The sequence below is a fragment of the Leptonotus elevatus genome, chromosome 8, assembly GCF_054856555.1.
Source record: "Leptonotus elevatus isolate MCC_2025b chromosome 8, RoL_Lele_1.0, whole genome shotgun sequence".
In the NCBI taxonomy this organism is placed as follows: Eukaryota; Metazoa; Chordata; class Actinopteri; order Syngnathiformes; family Syngnathidae; genus Leptonotus; species Leptonotus elevatus.
This window is the reverse complement of record NC_141246.1, coordinates 9991034-10018401: the sequence shown is the minus strand read 5'-3', so window position 1 is coordinate 10018401 and position 27368 is coordinate 9991034. Positions and strand designations below refer to the sequence as shown.

The 27368-nt window shown below is 39.7% G+C and overlaps 3 protein-coding genes across 5 annotated transcripts in view; 1 reads left to right on the top strand and 2 right to left on the bottom strand.

The window, feature by feature from the left end:
- plppr2b (phospholipid phosphatase related 2b) overlaps positions 1-1474 on the bottom strand; it is a 93476-nt gene extending 92002 nt beyond the window's left edge. The window contains exon 1 of the mRNA XM_086082130.1: positions 1425-1474. The gene's annotated coding sequence lies outside the window, so the exon portion shown is untranslated. The remainder of the gene's footprint in view (positions 1-1424) is intronic.
- Positions 1475-4735: 3261 nt separating this feature from the next.
- On the top strand, positions 4736-13045 carry misp3 (MISP family member 3). 2 transcript variants are annotated; one of them, XM_086081769.1, is made up of 5 exons: positions 4736-5051; positions 5968-5999; positions 6713-8604; positions 9715-9788; positions 11827-13045. In XM_086081769.1, the coding sequence occupies exons 3-5, from the start codon at positions 6759-6761 to the stop codon at positions 11917-11919; spliced, it is 2013 nt and encodes a 670-aa protein (XP_085937895.1). In that variant the 5' UTR covers positions 4736-5051; positions 5968-5999; positions 6713-6758; the 3' UTR covers positions 11920-13045. The 2 variants fall into 2 exon arrangements, with proteins under 2 accessions (XP_085937895.1, XP_085937894.1); XM_086081768.1 differs by lacking the exon at positions 5968-5999.
- Positions 13046-17674: 4629 nt separating this feature from the next.
- Positions 17675-26782, bottom strand: LOC147169679 (uncharacterized). 2 transcript variants are annotated; one of them, XM_086081762.1, is made up of 11 exons: positions 26137-26782; positions 25835-25983; positions 25655-25739; positions 23736-24089; positions 23253-23534; positions 21462-21485; positions 21291-21392; positions 21180-21210; positions 21048-21097; positions 20569-20603; positions 17675-17994 (listed from the first exon to the last, which is right to left on the bottom strand). In XM_086081762.1, exons 1-11 carry the CDS (start codon positions 26195-26197, stop codon positions 17905-17907), a joined length of 1263 nt encoding a protein of 420 aa, XP_085937888.1. In that variant the 5' UTR covers positions 26198-26782; the 3' UTR covers positions 17675-17904. The 2 variants fall into 2 exon arrangements, with proteins under 2 accessions (XP_085937888.1, XP_085937887.1); XM_086081761.1 differs by having other exon boundaries at positions 25586-25739; positions 26137-26780.
- Between the last annotated feature and the right edge of the window lie 586 nt (positions 26783-27368).

Genomic DNA, 27368 nt, shown 5'->3' with positions numbered 1-27368 from the left:
CATACAGGCAAAGTGTTGCCACGTTTCATTTGCATTTGTGTTATTTTTTGGAACAATATGATTACAGTTGAAATCTGTAATTTAGGGCGAACATCTGCGTATAATTGACGGCAATTGTTTTTAAGTTATATACCATTATTTTACCGATCCAGCCCACTTGGTAATATCTTTTCCTTCATGGCCCCTGAGCTAGTATGAGTTTGACACTCCTGCTTTACAGCAACACACATTGACAATGTAGCAATACTATGAGTAAAGTCATAAACATGTATCCTTTATTGTCTGCACACACAAAAAAAGTATAATATTACTCATGGTAATCGTGAAACTCCTCTTTGTGTATTATGTATGTCTGTATTATACTGCCCCCTGATGGGCAGAAGGAACAAAATGTCAATGAGCATTAATCACGATGCACAAAGTGTTTATTCTTTACATTCTATGTTATTGTTTTATTACTGTAAGTCCAATGCTGTTGAGGGCTACTTAATTTTGGTGTATGGGTTTTTCTTGTCTTTTTTTTTTTTTTGTAAGGATTATTGCCATTTTAATGGAGGCATGAGTGGAGAGTTAACAAGTTTGTCACGGAATTAATTGAACTTGTATTTCAGGGCACTACTGTACTTTGCAGTGGACTGTTTGTTTGTTTTTTGCCGCTTTTGTAAACAAACATTTTATTGGCGCTTTAGAAAATGGATGGATGGATGATGAATAAGTCTCAATAAAAAAAATTGTACTGGAAATATACTACATAAAATACTTCTGAATATGTTAAAAACACAATTCACGATGTTTTTGTATTGCGTCATGTCATTTCGAGAAGAGGCCAGTGGAATTAGGACTTTTGTTCTTCCGTTGGTCTGTATTGTGAAACTACAGAAGTTCAGCCAAAACAAGCATAAGTGTCCTCATTAAAAGACTTTCAGGCGGGTGAACCCTGGACTGGTCGTCAGCCAATCACAGGGCATGTCTAGACAAGTATTCACACTCAAAATTCACAATTAAAATGGACAATTTAGAGTCTTCATTGATTTATGTTTTTGGAATGTGGAGAAAACCCGTACTAAACGCACAAAAGCGCGGCGAGAACATGAAAATCCACACAAGATGCCCGAAGCCCGGATTTAAACTCCCAACCTTAGAAATGCGACAACCAGTCATCCACTGTCACCTCAAAATAAACAATTTTACATCGTCGCTGTGGTAAAATCCTCACATCTCCAATGTGACTATAAGTTAGCAGCACATCACCAGTGCCAGCCGTCAACATCACGCCGACTCCCCCAACTTGACAAAAGGCCTTTAGCATCACAAGAAGCAAATTACTTCCCCAAATCTTTTTCAAAGGTCTTAGAGCCATGAGTGATACACTAAGTACAACGATCCGCTGATTAAGGTGTGTAATAGATGGAAATTAACCTTACCTTCAGGGCTGACCCGTTAACATCCTGACTTTCAATTTTGATGTGAGATAATGCCACACGGCTCACTGTAAAAAATAAAATGAAAAGAACAAGATTTACTCAAATATAGTCAAGTTTTTTACAAGTAGAGTTCTCAGTAAATTTTACCAGTTTATTTTGGGAGAAAAAAAAAAAGATACTCAAGGGTTGCGGAACGGCCCCACAACCTTCATTCTACCATCTAGGCCATGCCGCTCCTGCTGTGTTGTTAGTATATTGATGGTGTCAGGCGGAATCCTTTCGGCCTCATTATATATATAGTATAGTAACGAACAGCAAGAATGGCATGGCTCAGGTGGTAGAGTTGCTGTCTCCCTTGATGAAGCCAAAGTTCGTTCCTCAATGCTTGAGTAACTTTTTCAATTGGTAAAATGTACTCAAAACTCTTCTTGTAAAGTTTACTTAGAAATTCTGAGTGGAAAAACTATATTACTCTCTTTTCTTTTTACAGTGGCATTTTAACTTGTGTACCTAAACTAGATCATCACTCCACTCCAGTGTAAACAAAGAGTCATAGTCCATCATGACTCTGTGGAGTTTAGTATTGCACAATTAAAATAAACTATAAAAGCTGACTGCTCTCTTTTTTCTGAAACATTTGAAAGTAACCAAAGAACATGCAATCAGCAAGAACGTTTGCTCAGTGGGCCGCTTTGGCTTGCACCTGGTGCTCCTTAGTCCGCTCAGCCCCTTTAGCCTGCGAAGACCTGCTCCGGCCTCGTGATGGAATGGCCACCGGGCTCCTGGCCGGCCGCTGGGCTCTAATTTCGGGCGGTTTTACCCTCCCAGGACAACTTTTGTACTTCAAGCGCAGAGACAGCGCTAGCATTGACGTCATCGTGAGCCCCGGCCGCGACATTTCCTACACGCCCAGAATCCACATGGAGGGAAAGTGCCACTCTAGCACCCACAATGTGACACTAGAGGGCAGCGCTCTACGCTTCCGTGACGATATCAACGTCACCGTGACCTTGCTCGACACGTCGTGCGCGGACTGTTTATTGCTGCGTTTCGACAAGGATGACACGGTGATGCGCGTCTACCTGTTCAGCAGGCAAAGGGAGGTCACCCAGGAGGAGAGGGAGGAGTTCACGGCTCAGGTGGCGTGTCTGAACATGCTTCCGCCCGTCTGGCTGGATCCCAGCAAGGGACTTTGTCCTGAGGAGGCTGCAGGGACAGAAGAGGCTTGAGTCACTTCGTCCTAATACACGCATTCTCTGTCCATTTTGTTGTGTCCAAAAGAGAGTAAAGTACTTGTAGCTCAATACTGTGTTGACTGTTAGCATGCTACCCACATACACACCGTCTCATTCATCCAGAAAGTATTCACAGTGCTTCACTTTTTTTAGTGCTGTCAAAGTGATTAATTGATCACAAAAAATATCGCATTAATCATGATTTAACGCAGATTAATCGCACGATTAATTTTGACCATAGGATTATTCTTTAGCGTGACCGTGAATGGCTACGTTTAAGGTAGCACAGGTTGAGTAATAAACATAAATACATGCATTAACGTAAAGTATTTAATAAATGTTTGTGTATGACATTTAGAATATTTGTTCATGTCAAAATATTGGGGTCATTTTTTTCCCATTTAAAATTATGCAAGTAATTCATTGATTAGAAAAAGAGGAGGATGAGTGTGTGCAGTGGATCAAAAAATGTTGAAGACGTCCTCATAACATTAAATGTAAAAATAATTAACACATAACCGGTGCTCTTCAAATTTGACGGGTAAAAAATATTGATAAAAAAAGCCTTTTTTAACAAGTGATTAATCGTGATTAATCTGATTTTAAAAAGTCAAGCTCAAAGCTCACGGTACTGTGTAAAAACATCATTGCAAAATAAGCATAATGAGCTTTTTAAAAATCAAATTAACTGTATTTATAATTTAATTTAATTAAAAAAAAGCCATATGGAAGGACACAATATTGTGTTTTTGTACATAATAACAGTGGTGACGGAGAAATAGGCTTGGCCATGTCTTCAGTCTTTCCTTTGGTCTCTTGAGGTCTCCCTAATTTGTTGGAATTTAGATGTTTCTGGGGTTGGTGAAAGATTCTGGTTTGTAACCCTGTGGGTAGTAGGTGGTGTCTGGTCGGTGCTGGATTTCGCTTTACTTTATTTTCTTTGATCCTTCCTCGTGTCTCCTGATAACTTCACGACTGTAGCAGGATTCTGAAGTCTTCGGTTTAGGTGAAGGGTATGGGATTTTTAATAGGTTTCAGGTGAATTAATGAGCACAAACTCACACGCACGCACATATGTACACACACACACACACATACACACACATATTCACGCACACACACAAAAAGAGAGAGAGAGAGCAATGATGATGACATGTTGAATCGGTAAGATTACCAAATGAAATATACTGAGCTCTCTCTAAAAAAAAAAAGGCTTGGCCATGACATTGTCATGTGCTCCTATTGGCTTAGCAGCGATGAGTGATAGGGGCCAAAACATGCCTAATTAATATTAAACTGCACTCATAAACTAACATGACGATATTGCCGTTATTATTACATCCCTACAGGCTAGCTTAGCACACTTCTCTTCGCTGTGATGCTGTACCCAATCTTATTTGCAACACGGAACCTTTCGTGCAAGGATATATTTTGACGGACCGTCAGAACCAGGGCACGGCAACACGAAGATCCCCATCTCATTGGCGGCTCTTCTATGACGCGCCTGGCCACCGTCTCACACGAATGTAATCGTTAGCGCTGGAGCCAACCGAGTCAAGCTGTGCAATGCACTGCGAGGGTCAACTTCAAAATAAAAGCATAACAAGTGAGAATGTACAAGTGGATATCAATGGCCTTACTTAGCTTTGAATTTGGAAGTTGGCCCTCGGATGCAATCGTTGTGCCGGCTGGCTTGACTTTAAATTGATGCTGCCTAGCCTGACTGCAGTCAAACTGACTGATCAGTCAGTCGGTCAGTATATGCATTGTTCAGGTGTGCAAAAGCACGTGGACAGACTTGAACTGGAGTGCAATATTGAATTTGCAGTGCAAATGCGCACCAGTGCACCACTTATGTGCACCCCTAGCAGTGTGTTTTTTTAATTCATAAATGTTTTGCTCATACTTCTTTTACATTTGCATGACATTGACAAATGTCAAAACGTTGCTTTAAACATTTCCTAAAGGTGCAGAACTATGATGGTAGTTGAGAATTTAACATGTGTAGTTTGTTTCCTATGGTCATTAAAGTGAAGTGGGCTCATTTTTTCAATTAAAAGAAGCACTTGGCTTTTTCAAACTATTTAATTGCCGGCACTAAAGCATTAATTCAAGTTTGCATCTGTTTTTCCTGATGAATGGGAATGTGCGAGCAGTGTGAAACGAACACGTGTCGCTCCAAAACAGGATTAGCATTTCTTAATCCACAGCGGCAATAAAGTAAGCCTCTTGTGCCCGTGTGCGCGTTGTCATTATGGTTTATGCATTATAGACAGTGATTGCTGGTCAGCATTGTGCACTGCAGATGTGCACACTGAGGTTGATGGGAGGAGTGTGTACATGTTAGAGTAGTGTGTGTCGTTTAAAGGGCATCTTTGGTGACAGTTCACAGGTAAGTGGAATAGTTGAAAATCATGATGTCGATTGGGTTTGTGGTGTTATGTGTGCAAATGTCTGCAGTATGGATTTATTTTTGGGTTTTCCCCTGTCAAAATGCTCTCATTTTAAGTTGTGTTTGTGCTGCCTGCACAAAATGCATTTTTAATGATGCTAAGATTTTGCTGTTCTTTTGATAACAAAATAAATAGCTCCTTTGGATAATGAAGCAAACACAAGCCTGTTATGTAATGAGGTTTTTAATCTGTAATCTGTTGTGGATTTTTCATGCATCTATGTTAATATGGCAGTACTCCCAAGTGCATGTCATATTAAATATACAGGAACATCTTAATAAATCAGAATATTGTGGAAGGTCCCGTTTATTTTAGTTGAATTTAAAATATGAAAATCATAATTACGCTAATTAAACAAAGTGGATTGTTTCGTTCACTGGGCATTAAAGAGAATTTCTTTATGACCTTTTATATGTGACTACTCGTGTAATTATGTTAATTCAGTGAATGCCAAATATTGCCAACTATTGAAAATAATGAACATTCTTTCTTGTGTTATTTTCATCAACGATGGCAATGATTTTGTAGACGCTTTATTTCATGACGCTAAAGTGCGGATACATTATAAAGTGCAAGGTCAGAGAGCTGGGTTGTTGTCGGTTAATAAGATATCAAAATGTATTTTTGTTTTGCTTGTTTGATAATGATTTTTTATTTTTATTATTTGTTGAACTTGAAACATGATTTTGTGCATTTGTTAAAAGACGAGTACTTTATTATTGTTATTTATTTATTTTATGTATTTATTTATTTATTTATTACTGAATTTGGAGTAAAACTACCAGATATGGAAATGACAAAAATGTGACTAAAACTAATCAGCATTTTCATTCAAATGACCAACACTTAACGGAGATGGCTGCCTACGGAGCCCCTCTGGTGCCAGGGTATGAATTATTTATTTATTTTCTAGCCAGAATTATCCTGAATGAGAATGTGTGTGCGTGCGTGCGTGCGTGTTTTACCGCCAGGCTTTAAACTGATTAAATAGAAGGTTGGTTTATGAGCTGCACAAAGTCCATCAGTGCACTAATGCAGACACAACAATATCCCATTGAAGGCAATGAAAGTGAAAATAAGGTGACAGTCATTAAGTATTAAAGGTGATCTGGGGGTTGGCGATGGTGCATTGTCTCATTTGAGGGCTTCGCAATATGCACGGGGACCCAGACTACAGACTTAGCATCAACATTGCCCCGGACATTCAGTCAATATCACAGCCAGTATTGGGTGCTCCAAGTGCAGCAATTACTATACCTATCGCATCATTGGCTGTCGGGAAATTTTTCAATCACAACAACACTACTGCTTATTGGTCATGATGTATTAAGTCATTACATGCAGCTGCAAGGATTCTTTCAAAAACAAAGTTAACACTTTTGAATTTGTTAGAAGCTCTAAAAGTGCAATGGAAAGCAGCTGCAGGGTTTGGAGTCAAATCTAATAACTTATTCAAAACAAAAAAACAGTAACTAGTAGTACTGTAAGAACATTTTCAAAACTAACTTGCCCAATACTAGTCACACTGTTGTTGGCTTTGAAATCTTGCTGAACAACAAATGATCCCTGTGGTGTTCCGCTCTGCTTTATGTCCTTTTAGCGCTTACTGACTGTCTAGAGATCAAAAGATCCTAACTGCCATCACCATGGCAACAGTGTCCCTGCAAAAGCAAGAGGGTCCCACTGACTCGCTCCACAAGCGAGAGTGTTCAATTCAATGTGTTGAGGCCGCTAGCCTTGATTCTGCTGTGCTTGACCAAAAAACCCCAAGAGCAGTACCAGAAGATAGCACTGAAGTGTTCCAGGGATGCAGAGAACAAGTTTCCCAGCTGCACCAATCTCACGAGAAACTGGACGATTTTAAGATGCTGATTGGACAAGATGATTTCCTAAGGGATTTCTCCAGCTTGGAAGTGGAGGTGCCAGAGTGGCCCAGTGATGACGATATCAACTCATACAACGAATCTCCTGACTGTGACCAGAATGTTCAACAATTCTCACCATGTGGAGACAGTTCTCCAGCATTAGTCTTTTCTCAAATGGCACCTGAAAGTATTACTGAAGAAGAGGAAACAAACATGTGCAGTTGCAAGTCCTCACCATGTTCACACCCCAAAAACCCGCCCTTGTATGTTGTTGACTTAGATAACCAGCAGGGGGAGCTACTGCCCCAAGGCCAAGATCTCACCCCCAAGGGAGCAATCCAGGAAGCTGCTCAACAGGTGCTCGGGCAGAACTCTGCACCTTTGTCTGGCGTTGCCATGGAGCCACCCAATCAGGGCGGGGCGGCTTCCAAAGGCTCCGTCTGTGTTGTCACAGTGAGAGAAAGGCAGGCAGACAGGGCAGGGCGAAGGACAAAAGGGGAAATCGAAACAGGAGAGCAGAACCACAGTGGACCTGGAGGGGACAAGGTGGAGGTGAGGTCTTACGAATTAATCCAAATACAGGAAAGGAAGGGAGAAAATAAGGACAGTGCTGACTGTCCTAATCTGGCCAAAATGGAGAGTGACTCAAGCGATGACAGCCAAAGTGACAGCGGATTATCAGCGGACTTCTCCCCACGCAGCGCTTTGAACGTCCCCGTAGCCTCCCCAGAAACTCGACCCAAAGAGACCCCGATTGAGAGGGAGATCAGACGGGCCATTGAGCGAGAACATAGTTTGAGAAGATCTAGAGGGCTTCCAAATTCATCCGCAGAGTACGTTGAGATCCCTCTGTTGAAAACCATTCTCAACCAGACCGTCGCTGCCAAATCAGAGAAATTCCACGGCCTAGACAGGGAGCTGGCAGGAAAAATCATGCAGCATGAGATCCACGAGGAGGTTGGCCGAGAGCAAGATTTGGTTAAGCTGGGGAAGGTACCAGGTTTTTACGATAAGGGGACGGTTCGGCAACTGAAAGAGAAGAAACAGCTTTTTGAAGCCTTTCAAAAACGCAGCGAGTCATCGTTGAGTGGGAGCAGCAGCAGCTCCAGCTCCAGTTCAGAGAGCCGAGACGATATCTCATCACAGGCGTCCACTGTGAGAAGCTCGGAGAGGAGACAGAGTATAGAGCCTCTGAGAGGTGCTGATGCCTCTTCAACTCCCAGAGGACCGGGCTTATCTGAGGGAATGTCCTGCCAGGTCATCATTATGGAGAACAACCAGAGTGGCCCAACACAGAAGCACAACTGCACCAAGGCGGAGGTTGATCGAGAAACTTCATATGCACTCCCATCCCGTTCAGGAGGACACACTTTAGAGCTGGAAGAGGAGATGCTGCCTAAGGAGAACCCTTTCTTCAAGCTGCGCTCGCTCACAGATGGCATTAAAGTGGAGAAGGATATCCGGGAGGCTCAAGAGAGGGAGAAAGAACTCAGCAAGCAGAGGATCAGCCTGTATGGCGGAGGAGGTGGTGGTGGGAGGCCAGTCGGCATGGATAGAAGAAGCCTCCAAGCAAATGTTCTGGATTCTTCCAGCGCCTCCTCCAGTGGACGTAGCAGACAAACAGCAGGTCAGTCTACCACAATATGAAGGCTTGATATGGGGCCCAGTGGATCACTGGATAAGCCTCCGGCCTCAAAGCCAGGGGTTGTGGGTTTGATTCCCTTCTGGCGTAGCTTCTTTTAGCGTTGATATTTGGAACAGTTGGATCATTTACTTATGTGAGTTGCAATTGTTTTTCCTGCATTGATAGAGATCATGAATTAAATTTGACCATATTCAATTGTAGTGTAAGTGCCAAATGTAATGTATTGCAAGATGTATTAAGTGAAAGGTGATTCTTTATATACCGTATGTAAAATAATAATCGTCACATAAGTGCAAAATGTGTTTATCTTGTGCACAGGCCTGTATTGTAGTTGGACTGTGTGTGTATTGATCATCCAAACATATCATTTATATACTATTGGCCAAATATTATGGAGATTATTTTTACATAATTAGTTGTCATGTGAGGACTAAATTAGTCCCATTTTCAATTATGTACGAGATATCAACATGGAGTTGGATTACTTTGATTACTTACTCGTATTACTATTTGTGTCGTGATACCACAGATATTGTCGGAGCAAATTACATTTTTAGCATATTTCATTATCTATAAGTGCAGAATTTGCTCATCTTCCGTGAAACGCCGTCATGTATTGCAGTTCATTTTCTTGTATTGATAAACCAACAAATGCAAACGAGTTACTGTGCATAACTTGGGCCAGATATTGTGATGATATCGTATTGGAATGTACATACTCTGTGATTCCCACCCTTTGCAGTTATAATTGTATTTACTCACTCACTTATAACCTCATTCTTCCTTTACAAATTAGACTTTGCTCAGCTTCAATTTTAATGTAGTGCCTGAATGTATGTTTGTTATCAGGGAGGGTTTCCCCACAGCCTTTGTGTGGGTCTGAATTGTATCAATGGACATAACAAACACAAGTCTATGACAAAGTGAATGGGGTGTGTCTTTGATGACGGCGGAGAAATGTAAATCCAAATTTACCATATTGATGGATTAAGAAGTGTATCTCAAGACTTTTTTGCCATATAATGTGCTTTAAAATACAAAATTCCAATTCCTTGCTCCTTAATTTAAATCAATTCCTTCTGCCTCAAACAGCCCGTCAATCTGTTGGAAAGCTCAGTGCGTGGCCCCCAGGCCAGGACCATGGAGACACCGTGCACCAGCAAAAGGTAAGCAGAGGGGCCTCTTGACACTTTATTATACAGTTCTTACAATACATTCTAATATGATGCAATTATTCAGAAAAGGGATCACAAACCCAGGGGCGTATGTACGATTTGCACTTCAGGGATGCTTAGCCCTCATTCAGAATATTCATACATCACTTTTTATTAAATTCCATATTTTGATGTGCATGTGTGCATGAATATCTATGTGTGTTTTAAATCTGATTCACCTCATTAAGACCACTAGAAGTCAAATGAGCTACATGAACAGCGCTAACGTGGAACTGCATTGTCAATGGAGGAGACTGGGACCGATGTAGGAATTGCAATGCGTTGTGGGACTTGCAGTCATTGAAATCCAAATGAAAATGCATAACTTAATTTTTTTTGTTATATACAAAGTTTAAATAAAATATAATCGTCTTTGTCAGCTTTGTTAGGTGCAAACATGAAATAATAATAATAATAATGATTATTATTAATATTATTATTATTTAAAAATATATATAATAATTTAAAATAATAATTATTATTATTATTGTTGTTGTTATCATTATTATTATTTTTTAATTATTATTAAAATAATATCTTAGATTTAAAATCCATATTTTTAATCATACAAACATGATCAAGTGGATGATTTCGGCCCTATTATAGTAAATAAAAATGTCAGAAAATCACTTTTCCTGAGTCTTTGAAATGCTCAAAGGAGAGCTCAAGTTATCTCTGAAGCTACCTGCAGCGGAACCACAATGGGGCATTCCATGGGGGTGAATACGAATGTTTTCTTGTTGAAAAGTTCACAGGCATCAATGCAGACAGGAAACAAGCATCTCCGCGGCGCCAAATGTTGGCCGCAAAACATCTGATAGCTCTCAGAACACACAGCGAGCATCTTATCTTCGTCGATAAGGAGACGGGGAAGATGAGTTTAGGGAGTCATGTGTGTGTGTGCGTGTGTGCGTGTGCGTGCGTGTGTTGAGTTCCGTTACCTGCCTTGTGGCTTCTTGCATCTATTTAAAAGTGTTGTCTCTTCTTTCCACTCACTTTCTTTCAGTTCATTATCTGTCCCTGATTACAGTGCCGTAATAATCTTGCCTCGGGGGGGCCCCAGGAAAGTCATCCAAAGAGATGACGTGGAGGACTAAAGCAATTCAGCACAGTCAACATCAGATTTTAATATAAATGTTTGAAGCATGGTACAGTACACAACGATAATCTGGCCGAGTTGTAGAATTTTTCACTCTCTTCCATCAAAGGCCTGATTATCAGATGTCTCTAAAAGATTATCTTGAGATATGATCCTGTGGTGTGGGATGTGCTGAAAGTGATTTTGCCTGCCTGATATGTTCCTAAAATGGTTGGGACTCACTATCCTAAACAAATCTTGATACTTGACACAGACTGTATGATTGCGACGTGAAACAGATCGACAGCCAATAGGAAAGAAGAAAGATTAGAGGAGCAAGTTTTTCGCCACAATATAAATGACTACGACAAGAGTTTGCACCGGCAATGTAGTTATCAGATAAGCCAACATTTCAGTTAGTTTTGATAGAGTCAACCCCCGTTATTGACGTTGGAAGTCGACCAAGCCGTGCTGTGGATAGCAAAAATATGTAAATAATTTACACTTCCCCTACATGGGGTTTGTAATTGGGCATAAATGCCACAAGGTGACAGAGAGAGTCATAAAACAGCATCTAATGTACACAATCATTAACCCTTGTCACATAAACAACTACATTCAGCAGTTTGATTATTCAATACAACCACCTTCACGTGAAGCCATCAGAATTAGCTAGCATACTAGCCAAAATAACAAGCAGTACGAATTAATGGAATTCCCATTAATTTCAATGGGGAAAGATGATTTAGTTACATACTACATATCCAAACTCAAAGCCTCCTGAAACTTTTTTCAATCAATCCATTCATTTTCATCTTAATACCGCATCTTCTTACACTCAGTTTTCCCGCTCATTTAGTCCCATTTGTTTACCTTGCAATGATAGTCCACTGCATTCTCGTCGTCAATTAGGTGCAGGCCTCCCACAGTTCCAGACACAAGACCCCCCTGGTGCACATGTGGGAGTCGGGACTGGTCAACGGGCACAACCTGCAAGAGCAATGACGAGGAGAAAGTCGACAAAATGAAGATTTCTGCAGAGCGTGTGAATGAAGATGGTCAAAGTGTGGAACATGTCATGAAAGACAGGAGGAAAAATTTGTTGAGAGTAACTGCACTTATATATGCTTAAAAGCAGGGCCTGATCAATTAATTGGCCAATATTAGCTCTTATAAAATCAGCAAAAATCGGCCGAGTTCATTTTCCTGATTTTTGCAGGTTTTTTGTTTTGTTTCTTTTTACACATTATCACATTGCAACATACGAACGACATGCAAAAATTCCCCCAAATCAAACGATTATTGCCTTTTTTTTCTGTGTTAAATTAAACAAATGGTGGAGGACAATGTATTGAAAACAGTAAAAAGTTCAGCGTGTAATTCATATCTTTTTGGTTGTCCAGTTTGGTTATTAAGGGACCAAAAAAAGTTATTCAATTCATTATATGTATATATTTTTCCCCTCGGCTGATTAATCGGTTATCGAAATTTTACCCTGCCAAATATCAGAAAGTGCATCGGCCTATAAAAAGCCATATTGGTCAGGCCCTAGTACTTTGTAAAAACATTTAAAATGTTTTGTTTTTATGACATCTTGCTTACCTAACCTGTGCAATCAAATGCCATCCCAGTACAACATCCATGCAATAAACCACCTTTCACCTTTCACTTATCCCAGCTAGTTTTTAACTTCATTTGCATTTGTGCTACTAGATATACACGCATTGGCATATTTGATCATATTAATGCATCTTTGCAATAATATTGTTCAGTGTTGATGATTATTAATCCGGTTAGTGTGGCGCACTTCTCCATACTAACAGCTGTTTCTTATATTTTGACCTTTTACTACAGCTCTTGAACTCGTGCAGGCGTGCCTAATGTTGAGTCCGACCGAAACAGCTCCGCATGTAATTCATTACTGTATTTTTTTTTTATGTGATCACAAAGTTGACAATTTCCTAATGAGCTTGTTGTCATCCAGTGGAATGAACAAAGCAGGAAGTAATACCGGAGCCTACCTAATGCGCTGGGCTCGGATTACGGTGCAATAAAGTTGATCTGGATTTTGCAGTTGAAGTCTGATAGTCCAGAGTACACGCGTGTGAATAAAAGCGCGTCTGTTGTATCACTCCTTGGCTTCTTCTTGAGTCACGCAGTAAATGTTGAACTTTGGAATGAAGCTTGATATGAGCCAGCAGGTTGTTGAGCTGACTCTTTATTGTATATTCTATATTGTATGCAGTGTTACTGTATGCTATGCAGATGGATTCTTAAATAGATGGATTTTGACATGCTTTTCAGGTTCTCTTAGCGCATAATGTATTAGCAGCATTGGCTTCATACCATTGCTGTTATTACGCCAGATTATGATTTATATGCAGTAATTGTCTATTTATCCCCAATTATTTTCTCTTTCAATATTTTTGAAATTACATACAGTATAAATGTTTGCAATACAGTATACTGGAATATGGACTTTTCAACTTTAAGTATGTTCTATTCCACCATTCATGCAAAACAAGAGTTTGTTTAAAAAAAAAAAAAAATGAAAGTGATTCATGTTTTGGTTATATGTCAAATGACAATTAGCATTTGCAATCAAATTTTTAGCTAAAAGTCATTTATTCAGAAACTGCATTGAAATACTGATGTGATATTGTAAATAATGTTCTTAAAATAAAAATTAGATAAAGATAAACTTTAAAGTAATTGTTTGGATTGGTAAGGCAACTATTCAGTTGTTTGGAAAAATATATATATCAAACTGTTACTGTTGTACAACGGACAATTGCGAACATCTGGGCATTGCTGTCAAATTAAACACAAAAGAGAAAGAATTACACTTTGTGTATCTGAAACAACCACATAGCTTAGTCTTTTATGTCCGCTATCAATGCTAATGCTAACGCATATTAGTAAACAATACATGCTAACAATAGCATCTATGTGGCGGTGATATAGGCCTAACGCTTTAAGCAACGGTAATTTGAATATCCAACACTTGTAGACAGATAATATTACAATACTCACAGGAATACAGTCGTCTTCAACAAAGAACGACTAATTTTACTGCTGAGGAGTGGTGGCAGTTCCATGTAGCCTAGCTACGTCCCTATAGCGTCTCTAGTCTGTGGAGACTTCATTTCCCCCCTTCCCCCCAGGTAGCTGAGGCAAGCACAACAAAAGGAGCGGCATTTTCATTGAATTAAGGCAAAAAGTGAAACAAAAACATCAGATTTTGTATTTTACAGTTTTATTTTTCCTCATTAAAATGAGCTTTTAGAAAAAGCTTTACTGTTCTGGTGGCAGAGGCGCAGTAAGGGGTTATGGTATTTCTATTCACTTCAATGGAGAGAAAAAAAATTATATGAGATAGAAGTAACTAAGTAAGTAACTAAACTTAAATGAGTTACTAAACCTAAACCCAAACATCACCCAACATGTCTGTGTGTCCTGATTGGTTCACAAATGTTACTTTTTATTTGCATACTTTTGCTTTTAAAGCGGTGCCAGTGTGTTCAAAATGCTACCAAATGTTGGATAAAGATAACAGAAATGGTGGTCTATTTTCTGAATATCATATTTTATGCACTGCTGGCTTCTTTTGAGTATCAGCGCATGTTTGAAATGTATATAGGTACCGGTACGCTTTCGTGGCCTCCCAATTACCTGTAAATAATTGATCACTTTATTCTTTCTGAACAAAGCCTGACAACATCAAAAAATATTGTAATATCAGTAAAGATGTCCAAATTCCACAAGTTGAAGCTCTTTTCCGCATAGAGTCAAACATGTCAACTTTAAGGGCCATAGTTTCTCTCTATTTATAACAAATATGGCAAGCTAATACTTACAACCACTAAAACTGTCAAGAAAGCTTGCAGCAAATCAACTCAAAGTTTGTTTTGTTATGTTATGTGTCTCCATAAAATGTGTTATGAATAAATGATGGGCCCTTAAAATAAAACCATGCCAGCATATTTCACTTGAAGACATAATGTACACTTGTGTAGCTGTGTCAGTTTCATCCATACACATCAGAAGAGATTTTTCCCACAGATTTGCATCATAATGCTTCACGTGGGTGTGGGTATGTATTTAGTGCATGTTAAGAGAAAGGATGATACAATGGCAGAGCTAAAACGTGCAACGTGGGATGGGGGACCTGGTAATTCTGCTTACAATGTTAGACTGTAACCCGTGGGTGGAAAATTTGTGGGCCACCTTCGAGTGTGTGTGTTTTTTTAACAGACATATTGACAAGTAAAAAAAAAAAAAAATGTGAGTATATAAGTCCGATTGTTTATTGCTAATAATTAGAGTCTGACCAATTTGGATTTTTTTTGGGGGGGGGCCGATGCAGAGCCCGATATTTGTCTGAATACAATTCCAATAACCGATGAATCATCCGACTAATTGAAAAAATAAAACAACTGCTTTTTGGTCGCTTAATGCTTGCTTACAACAATAAGCATTGAATATGAATATGAATTAGGGTTAGGGTTAGGGTTAGGGTTAACCCAAGCAAAACATTTACTATTGTTTACTATTTGTTGTCCTATATAATTTCTTTAACTTTACTACAACTGAGGGAAAAAATTGCAAAAATCTGATGGGTTTTTTTAACGGATTTTTTCAAAGATTGAATGCCAATAACTTTGCCTAATCTTGTAAGGTGTTAATGAGTGAATAAAGAAAGGAAGAAAGAAAGGAAGGAAGGAAGGAAGGAAGGGAGGAAGAAAGAAGGAAAGAGAGGGAGGGACGGAGGGAGGTAGGAAGGGAGGAAGAAAGAAAGAAAGAAAGAAAGAAAAACTGGCAAAGAATTGGCCAATTTTTTTATGATTTTTAAATAGGTACTATCATAGTAAATTCATTTTAAATCAACTGACAGAATAATCGGGTCAAGGCCTGCTAATGATGATTTTACCCACCCCTGCTGTGAATCCTCAGACTAAAATATAAATATGAAATTATCCTCACGAGGCTCGCAGCCTAGTGGAGCCTATCCCAGCTGTCTAAAATATGTCAATTTGTCAAATGATTTGAATCACCCAAGAAAACCTATTTACGTCTAGCCTGCCTGGAGGTGTGTTGCTATTAAACCTATAACACCGTATTTGGTCAAGCATCACTGACCCAATTAAACCTGCTGAATTATTTAATATAAATACTTCCACTTTCAAGGTAATTATCAGGCCAAATGGGCGTGAAAGACATTGAGGGTGCTGATGACACGACATCAACAACCACACAATCTTAAGACCTGATAACTGCAGTATAAATACTGCACGTCACATATCGGCGACTCACGCGGCAGGTCAGGCTATGCAAAAGGGTGAGGCTGCTCACGGGGAGATAAAAGGGGTCACCAAGTTCATCAACATTAGTCAGACTGTAAGTATTTTTCTGCAAATAGAACATGATATCATGAAGAGAGGTGGCAAACATTGCAAAACCATATGAATACAGTATTTCAGGCACTTAACTTTATTAGGAGTAGGAATCACTGAGTACTCATGATACAATATTATCACAATATATCCCACCAACGCGGGATAAAATAGTATCACGATATAGCAAGTATATGAATTTTAAACAGCATAGCTCTCCTTTCCGTTCAGCTTAATGCTAACAAACAATGCAAAAAGCCATTGGCATGCTAACGTTAGCATCAATAGTTGCTCGTCACATTTAGAATGTTAACTCATGGTAGGACATGATCAATAGTATCATGTTACGGCAATTGTACAATATCAATTAGAGTATATTGTGCAATTACGATTGCAATATCAATTACAGTATATCATGATACAGTCCTTATATTATGATTGCTGATCGGAATAACCGAGAGAACTTGAGAAAAAAAAGTATCCAGTATTTTGTCAACAATAGTAGTAGAATCACAATATGGCCATTGTAATTAATCAATATTTTGAACAACAATTATATAAGGATCTCAAATGTCTTTGTGAAAGTGTCAGTGTTAACTGAGAATTGTCTTTGCTTGTAATTTTTGATGCAGCACATGCACCGGAGCTCAGACAGTGCAGTTGTAACTAATAGATCAAATAAATAAATAAAATAGTATGTGTTGTGAGTGGATGTGGATGGACAAAAAAAGAAAAGCAGCTGTTTTTTCTGGGGGCGACAAAATCCATCAGTACAAGCTGGCCTTCTACCACTTCCCAAAGTCCACTGAGTGACTTTAGTGCTGAATTATTGTCCAGCACACGAGGTGGAAAGTGCATCGCCCTCCAGTGTGCTCTTTCTTCCATACAGCAAAAAAGTATGTCAACCTTTGTGATACTTTTTGTTTGTTTTGTCGCAATGCACACACAGGGATGGCAACACCTTTTTTTTGGTTTGTTTTTGTCACAATCAAGAACCTAATGCAGAATTCATGACAATCTGTTTCCTTGATGACTGATATCATACATAAACAGTGCCCTCTGCAGGATATTCAGCTACATTTACAGTAACCAACTCATATTCAATTTCAATCTGTTCATGTCCCAAAATAAGGCCCAATATTCTTAAAACACATTTTTTTTATTGTTATTATTATTAAAAAAATATGTAATTTTTCTCATAATAATAAAAGTTAGCATTTTGGAAAAGAGCTTTTCATATGCATGTCACGCCCAAAAGATGGTTCTAGAACATTCTGCTAAATATATAGATATGCAGTAAACAATAATATATAATGAAATGATGTTATCAAAATTAATGATGAATAATAAATACACCCCACAATACAACCCTTAAACGTAAACATTTTATTCAATAATAGTAGCTCCGTGGCAGGTACATAAAGCAAACATCACATTCTGTCTAATTGTAGAAGCGTGCCTCTCCACATGATGTAGGAAGTATAGGAAATTGCTTTTCCTGTCCTGCTGTGTTTAAAGCCAGCTGATGCTACACAGACACACCATAATATAGTATAAATATACAGACAGAGAGAGAGAGCGAGAGAGAGAGAGACTTCTAATGGATAGGATTTGCAAATGTGGAGTGGGAGTTCCATAATGGGGATCTGGAGTTGGTGTCTGTGCCTGTGTCCCCACTGGCCCATTCCTGTACACACACACACACACACACACAGGCACACGCACACATGGATACAAGCAACATCAACACGATCACAAGCTGCGAGCGACCCAGCATGAAAGCATTTCCTGCAGCATAGCTTCTAGTTCATCTCTCGGTTTGGTAAACTCTCACACAGTTTTGGGGGAATTTTCACATTTGGATCTTGCTGTTCTCCCTACAGCAGAAATAGATGATAGTTTGACATTAATAAATAGCTTCAAAGTCATCTGTGATGGTCCACTGGGCTGGTAGAGCACCGAACAGCGTGTTGGCGGAGCAGTCACGACACCACTCAAATTGACACTAGCATTGAGGGGGTAATCACTTTTTCACTGAGTTGGAAGAATTCTTACCTTAGTACTAGCGTTAATGCTAATGACCCCCTCAACCTTTTGGGTACGTGTCTATAGTGGGGTTTGTAGCAGTAGGAATTGCTTGTGTTTTTTTGTTTTCCTACCTGGACAGTTTAGTGTGACTTACAGAGTGTGAAATGCGCTTGCATTGTAGAAGCAGCGTAAAAGGTCCCAGTGAGTTGGGGTAAGACAACCGGCCAGTTTGTTTGTCCAGTCATGTTGAAAGAGAGCAAACTGAAACATGGTGGCAGCGGTTCGTTCGGAGTGGTCTGAGTAAAGCAAGTACCGCAAAATGTTTGAGTAAAGCTACGAGAAGCTACGCGGCGCTAGCATAGCATCGCGCGGCAACAGCTCGGATCAAGAGGAAAGTACGAGGTAGGAAAACAAAAAACATAAGCAATTCCTATTGCTACACCATCCAATTGTTTCGAATTTTTAAAGCGAATTTACTGAAAATGCACAAAATTTACATCTATTCTTTTTTTGCGAATAGTGAGAAGGGACTCTCATATACACCACAGATGTGATCCACCAATAATTTCAAAGAAGAAGAACAGGAAGCGAATGCGCCGTGCAATGACGTTCTATGAGTTTGCTTTTGTAATTCTTGATCAACCGTAGCGTTTCTTTGCTGTTTTTCATCTAAAATTGCATTAATATTTGCTTCTTTAATTAATTCCAAAAATATTTCTGTTTCGTCGTCCCCCCAAACATACCTTACTTTATTGTCCGCCATTGCTTTGAGACTACAAACGTACGTGTGACGCTATATCCGGTCAAAACGAGTGTCGTGTATCCAGTCTTGTCAGCGTTTATTTTTGGGGTATATGCCACGGAGGAGGCGGGACTTCCGACTTCCTGGTTTTCACACATCAGCTTTGTTTACGTTTCCTGTTTGCGACATGTGGGCCGCGTCCCAGTGCTTGCGCTTCCGCCTTTGTGCCCCTCGGTTGCGCATTCCCGTCAACATTGTGCGAGTGTGTAGTGTGTCTGTCTCATGGGCGGGAGCACGGTTGGGGGGGCGCAGGTGTGGGTGTGCGAGTGTTGGGACGTGGTCATCAGTGGCCGAAAACTACACTGATGCATGAAACCCGGAAGTCGGAAGTCCGTGGCATCCCATTCCATAGCCCAAATTCGCATTTTCTTTTTTTTGATACGCTTCAAAAATTCATCCATTTTGGCTCCTTTTTCGAAAAAAAAAAAAGCGTTTCTATTCAGTTTTATTGTCACATTTCTTGAAAATTTGAATAAAAATGGGTGGATGGAAACCCCACCAGTGCTAGCTTGGATGCTAGATCAGTGGTCCACTGATGTGAATGCTAGAACAGCATGTATCGCGTGGTGTTAGCGGTATGATGGAGGCTAGTTACCTTCTCATCACCGTGGAAGACCTCCAAAGTCTTCAAGTTTTCACCACAATGAACTACCACTCATGTTGCGTTAGTCCTAGCAATAACACTTAATCTGTGGATTAGCGTCAATGTTAATCCATAGATGTAAGTGCTCGAAGGACATGGATAGATAGCCCTGTCAACACTCACGCATTGAGTCTCACACATTTCCTTCCTATCTCACGCTCAATTTTATTTTCTCATGCTAATCAGTGATACTAATCCATTGATGTAAGCGATAGAAGTACATGGAAGATATTTATTTTCAATGTACCTGCATTAATAAATAAAATCGCCCTCATTAGCCTTAAGCTAATGTTAACGTCTACAGCTATAAGCAAGAAGCTCACTAATGTCAACATTAATAATAGAAGCTAACTACTGACTGTCCCTCCTCGTCAGCATGCTTTTTAGATCGCACTATCATTAGTAACACCTCTCTCGTCACATTGGCACTGCTTCAGAGGATTAGCACTGATACTAATCTAATGCTAGCACGAGATAGAAGGCCTTTTATTGTGTTTTAGTGTTATCACTGATGATGTTTACCTCCTCGCCGTTTTGTAATACAGGAAGTAGGCCTAGTCAAAGGGCTAATTTAATTCCACTCGACTGTATTGACCTTGGTTGTCAGATTGCCTCCTAAGAATTAACGCTGACACGTAAAGAGATAAAAGTTGTATCTGTATTTGTGCAAAGGTAGTTACAAAGGTTGGAATAAGGTATTGGAAACACATCTAGAGCGGATAAAACATTGGAGGATTTTTTTGGGGTGACGTTGGCAAGTGAAGTTATAGCTGATGCGCAATAATTACCTGGGAGGTGACACTGGTACACCTGAGGGTTATGTCTGCAAAGAAAACAACAATATCATCACAACTTTATCAATACAGCACTTTACTACATCAGAGGTTTCCAAATTGTACTGACCCAAGGCACATATTTTAGAAAAGTGTTATGGCACATCATCAAACGAAATGTCCAAAGTATATACGGTATACTGAAATAATGATGATCTTGTCTCAATTCACTCACTGTCCATGCCACGACTTATTCTGTTGTATGAACGGTAATAAAGTGGATAAAACTAATTATGTATCTTCTGCCATCTAGTGGAATAGTATTTAATTATTCTGTCTGTCACTATGTTGCTGTCAAGATGAACGGACACTTTAATTCTATGACTAAATAATTTTCAAACTAATTAACTGCAATTGAATATTTTTTGCACGGTAGGTGGGAATCATTATATTAAAGCATCAAATTCAGCAAAATGAACTGGAAAGAACCTCACCAACCACATGGTCCTTGGAGTGAACTTGAGTCCAAAACTTCGCCTCCTGCCTTTAAAGAAAAAAAACAACAACATATTTTTATGTTTCCTTTTCTTCTACAGTAATGACAAATCAATAACTTGACTCAATACCTTTTCTTCTTTTCATCATCTGCTGCTTTGACTTAAAAAAAAAAAAAAAAGAGCACATTTGAGGCTGAACAAAAGCAAATGACATACGTAGCGGTGCACTGGCGGAAATACCTTTTTTGTGCACCACCACCACGATTAGGGTCAGTGAACAGAGAATGAGCACCACAGTGGCTACGGAACCAAGTATAAGAGGCCAGTCCACACCTGACGTATCTGCATACATGGGATACGCACATGTATGAATGGAGGCTTGAAAATATCTTTCTATGAATATTACGCTACCTGGTGTTGATGGTGGAGGAAGAGCTGAAAAAGAGAATACATTTTGCATGTAAGTCCAAGCAAATCTCTAGAGGGGGGAATCAGTCTACTCATTTATTTTCTATAGCACTTGTCCTCATTAGAAGAAAATAGCCAATAATGATCTCATATTGTGGTATAATATATTTTTGAACAGTACACTGGATGATGGTAAGCCCTTGCACAAAATTATCACTAAATTAAGAATTTTATCCTAGAAAAGCATAATACTATTTGTTTTAAAAAATAAAATAAAAAAAGTGACTAAACTGGACAATTGAAAAAAATGCATTTGCCAACCCTTGGCTACAAACCAAGTTATTGAGCACCACACATCCGCCAACACTGGAAAAACTGCAGCCCTGTATCTACTTTTGAAGCGCCGCGTATATTTTGTTTTACAAATTTTTATTGAACCATAAAAACATGCCACAACTGTCAAGGAAGAGGTTTCCGTGAGGACAGGAAAAAGGCGATAATAAGGAAGAGTGTGGATATTTTGAAAAGCTAACAACAATAACCAAACACCCCATTCGCTGACTGTACATCCATTCATCCTTTATTTGAACCACTCTAAAAACTGTTGGGTCAAAAAGTAACGCAATTTTGGATCCGAAATGGATCAGTCCACTTTATGGGTCAATTTGACCCAACTTTCTGTTGTTGTTGTAGTTTTGCAAAACAACCTAGAAAGTTGGGTCAGATCTAATTAGAGGATCTGACCCAACCTTCTGGGTTGTTTTATAAAAATGGCCTAATTTTGTTTTTACCCAAAGTTGGGTCAAATTGACCCAAGTAGAGGATCTGACCCAATTTTATTTGGTTTTACACAGCATTACCTTTTTTTGTGTGCAAAATAAAATGAATAAAAAATTAAAATATTTTAAACAGAAAGTTGTTTCAATTTGACCCAAATTTCTGGGGGGGTTTGCACCCAACTTTCTGGGTTGTTTTATAGAAAATGACCCAATTTCTGACCCAAAGGTGGGTCAAATTGACCCAAGTAGACAATCTGACCCACCTTTCTGTGTTGTTTTATACAATATGATGCAATTTTTTACTCAATGTTGGGTCAAATTGACCCAAGCAGAGTATCCATAATTGGGTTATTTTTGACCCAACTGTTTTTAGATATTAAAATGATGAATATAATCTTGTTTATGTTTGAATAAATACAACCGTTTAATGGCGCTTATCTCAGCAAAAACATTGATGAAAACTGGTTGCCTCCACACATTGCACGACAATTCAGTGCTCGTCAATCAATGTCATTGAAAACTTTGACGCCGTACACCAATAGATCGGTGCTTAATCGCTTGCTGTGCGAAGGAGCCAAAGAGCCATCGACTGTATTTTTTGCAATTGTCCAGTTCAGTCAATTTTAGTCGCGTTCATTCCGTGTGGCAGGCCTAAATCGTCCATAGGTCTAAATGTGTGTTTTAGTACTATTTAGTAGTGATGGCAAAATGAAGCTTCATGAAGCACTTGTAATATTTTTTGACTCCTCTAGATGCCACTCTTGTTTGAAAGATGCAGTGGAAATGTAATCAATTTCCTTTGCACTAGCCATTATATTTAAATCAAGAGCACCATCTAGGGGAGTAAAAATATATTACAAGTGCTTCATGAAGCTTCATTTTGCCATCACTACTATTTAGTCTGTGCCCTGCTATTGACTGGCAAACTATTCCCACTTTTTTGTCCAAAGTCATCTACTGTATAGTCTCCAGCTCACCAGCAACCCTAATGAGGACAAGCGGTCAAAATCTGTACCTTTGGAAATGGACAGAGAGCGGCTGCGTTCAGAATGAATCCATTTCCCACTCAAGAGGACGCTGTACTGGCACTGGAACAAAGCCAACAGAGTGTCCTGCACTGGCACTGGAAAGGTGGTCTCGTGGCTGGTGACTTGTACACGGTGACTGGCCACAGGAAGTGGACTGTCCAGCAGGTACAGAGTGAACACCGCCCCGGGGTATGCAGGGGAGCCCGTGCAGAGCATATGCCACACTTGTGTGAGTTGTTGGAGAACGAGGATGGGTACGGGCAGACCATCTGGACACAAATCCCCAAAAGGAATCACAAATAAATCATTTTTTGTAGACTAAAACATGTTTGTTTGTTTGTTTGTTTTTTATTAAACTCAACACCACCATTATAATGAAGAAATTTGAAAACATGTCTTTTGTTCCGTAGAGACAGACGAACAGCTGGAATGGCAAATAGAAGGACAGACAGACAAACAGTGCAAATTACCTTTCACAGTGATTTGAATCTTGTTGCTGACAGTTGAATTGACGACGTCCTCTCCAATGGTCATGTAGTAGATGCAAGCATACTCGCCGCCCTCTCCCTGCTTCACCGGCCCCACGCTGAACACTTCTGGTTGGGATTCCAAGTTTGACACATGAGCATCATGATGCTGAATGATCATGGACTCCCCCGCTGAAGATGTCCTTAGCAAAATGGAGGTTGGTTTGTGGGTGGACTGAAGAGATGGGATAGAACAGCTGAAGTACAACGTGTCGCCACATTCAACCATCCCACTGACGGGCTCCACTGATAAGATTGGAGGTGGCAGGGTGGGTACAGCAAGGGTGGGGGCAACATCTGGAGAGGCAAGGTTAGATATTAACAACAGTCATGGGCCAAACATCTTAATTAATAAATGAATCATTTATTGGATTTATATGTTTCCCTGAATCTTTATTTTTCGTCTTTAGCAGTGTGGAGTCAGGATTTCCTTTGATCCACTATGGAGACCATAATTCCGCAGCTAATCAACCCTGCAGCCTATCCCAGGTGACGTTGGGCAAGTGAAGTTAGTGAGTTTCAAAATGAAAATAACAAGAAATGTTGGTGTTGTACAATAAAGAGTACTGTGACGTCGTAAAAAAAAAAAAAAAGGCAAAAAAAAAATATTATTATTATTTTGACATATTTATTTTTATTTTTCAAATAAAATATTCTTTAAATGAATTAATGATTTAGGTTGTCAAGAAAAAAGTGATGGAAGGTGGATAAAAAAGTGTTTTTAAAAAAAGGCCTAAAAATGTCCAAAAAGTGAGCATATTATGACCAAAAAGGAAGAGAAAAAGCAGAAAATTACCATAAAATGTCCATGAGATTGCCATAACAAAAAGGCAGAAAAGAAAACATTAAAAAATTAACCATCAAAAGTAAAAAAATAAAATAAAATAAAAATCCTGAAATTACCATAAAATGACGACAAAATTGCCAAAAATGTAACAAAATTATAGCAAAAAAGGCAGAAAAATGTCCAAAATAGGAAGAAGAGAGGCAGAAAATGACCAAATGTCCATGAATTTCCCAAAAATGTCATCAATTTGATAGAAGGACAGAAAAAAAAATCTAAAAATGTATGAAAAATTAAGTATGGAAAACTACAAAAAGGTATAAGAAAATGAATTGAATGCTGCATATTTTTGTGTCCTGGTCCATCTCTAATTAGCTCTGAGTCCCTCAGTACATTAGACTAACACATTGTTCCGTTCAACACAATGTTCAAATGTTTTGCGGCTCCAGACAGATTTTTCGTTTTTTTCATTTTTGACAGAAAGGTTGCTGACGTATACAATTTACGCTACACGCCAAATATGGTCAAGCTTAAACATCTTGCGCCCTACCTCACCATGTTGCCAATAGAAAATTCCCAATTTGTGAATTTACAGATTTTTTTTTATTGAATGCATAACAAAAGACACTAATGCATTTCATGTAGTGCTTATAATGCCCCATTTCCGAGTGCCGTGGTTTACCGCAGTTGCTTACCAAACCTCTCGTTGTAACTGTCTGCAATACGCTTTGTGTTTGATGTTGCGAGAGGGTGGGAGCTTTCTATATGAAATGCAGGATGTGGCTACCGCAAAACACACGCGTGTACACCACACACTACACACACACACACACACCCACACACACACGGAGCAGAGGACAATGAGACAACACAGGGAGCACCTGCACGCAACAGCAGCGGATGGGAGTGTTTATTATCTCGTGCCACATGTAACGGTAAAATCAGTGCAGATTGATTTAATGTTATAGGGTGACATGTTTGATTTTCTTATTGAGTATGCAGTACGTACCTAGTTGATGTTTTATGGGTAAATAGGGACTGAAAGCACTGTAGAGGCCTAGCTGGTTCTTATACATACAGCAAAAAAGTTCCGGTTTTATTGCCGGCGTGAGTTGGACATTGAAGCGGACCTCCTCAGTGGGCGCCGGCTCCTTTGAGTCCACCTTAAGGAATGGGTTACATGCAATCAAGTGGACACACACACACATACACATACAACCCCCATAAAAAAAAAAACGAACTCTCTAAAATTAAAAACCTCTTCGGTGAATCTGAACAGTTTGAAGAGAACTCCTTGGTGACCTTCAGAGGCCCGGCAAACCAGGACCGCAGAGTCCCTGGACCACAAATGGATCGAGAGTTTAGGTGCCGGCGGGCTGAGAGGAGACGTGGAAGCCCCAAATGTTCCTGGTTAAAATAAACGGACATTACACAACAGGAATCAGTTCCTCTTCCAGATGAAGCAAACAATGCAAGCCACGCAACATGCGAACACATCAATAAGTGGCAGAGAATAATGGACGGCTGTGGAGGTCGACGGCGTTGCTAATGCTTACTTACCCCATAGTGGTAAAGAAGCTAGTAGCAGCGTTTGTATCCAAAGTGTTCGTCCACCTCGCATCTTTAATTAACGCAAGAAGAAGAGTGGCTGGTTGAAGCTGCCTCAAGAAGAAGAAAAAAACGGCTCTCTTTCTCGCCCCTGTCTCCTCTTCCTCTTTCTGCTTTCTTAATACATATGACATCCTCCTTAAGTCATGTGTAGTGTTGTGATGGAGGGGGTTGAACCTGCACACTTCCTTTTGTGTGGAGTCCACCGGTCGGATGCATGATAAAATCTGAATGAACAGCAGGCCCACCATTGTCTTTTGTACATTAAATCATATTGTTTCTTCAGCTGGTGGCAACATTTCGACATGGGCAATGGGGGAAAATACTGGATTGAAAATTTTGAGGCACGGAAATGTATCCGCTGTGTGGAATAGTTGTTTGTCTGTAGAGTGGGTACCCCGGCTTCTCGCCTTCAGCCAATCGGAACCGAAATGAAGATAAGCAAGCGACGTGGAAAATTGACACATTGATGGATTTCACCAAATGACTGTGTGGTGAACGTTGCATATTGATGATCTTATAACCTTCACGTAACCTCAGTAAGCGCTGGGATACGCATGGTTTTCAGCATCCCCCTGGCTTGAGCTGTCTCCTCGCATGTCACGCTTCATGAACACCCGCACATGGAACGCTAACATTACCATTATGCAGCTAATGATTAGCTCCGAGGGGAAGCTTGCCACCAACCTGGGAAATGACTATACAGTACAATGAGCTTGTACAGTGTCTCTTTTAAAGGCATGCTGTCTACTGTAATGTCCAATATGTTGACATCATTTATTTCAGAATGGCTCACGGCAGCTAGCCTGTTTGTGGCTAGCCCATGATGCTAACATAGTCTATGCCATTTTTTGTCGGAAGATTTTTGTTTTTTCGACGGCTCCCCTCTTTGGTGGAGGTTTTCATGCATGCCGGATCCACCACACCAGCATCTATCGAAACTCAAACACAATCTGCTTCTTCTTCCTCTGGTCGTTGAATCGTCGTTGGAGGCTGATGTCTGTGAATCTCACTCTGCTTCATCTGTCCTTCCTTCCTTTCCTCAGTCTCTCCTTTGGGTCTCTTGAGGTCTCCCTAATATGTTGGCATTTAGATGTTTCTGGGGTTGGTGAAAGACTCTGGTTGGTAACCCGGTGGGTAGTAGGTAATGTCTGGTCGGTGCTGGATTTCACTTTCCTTTCTTT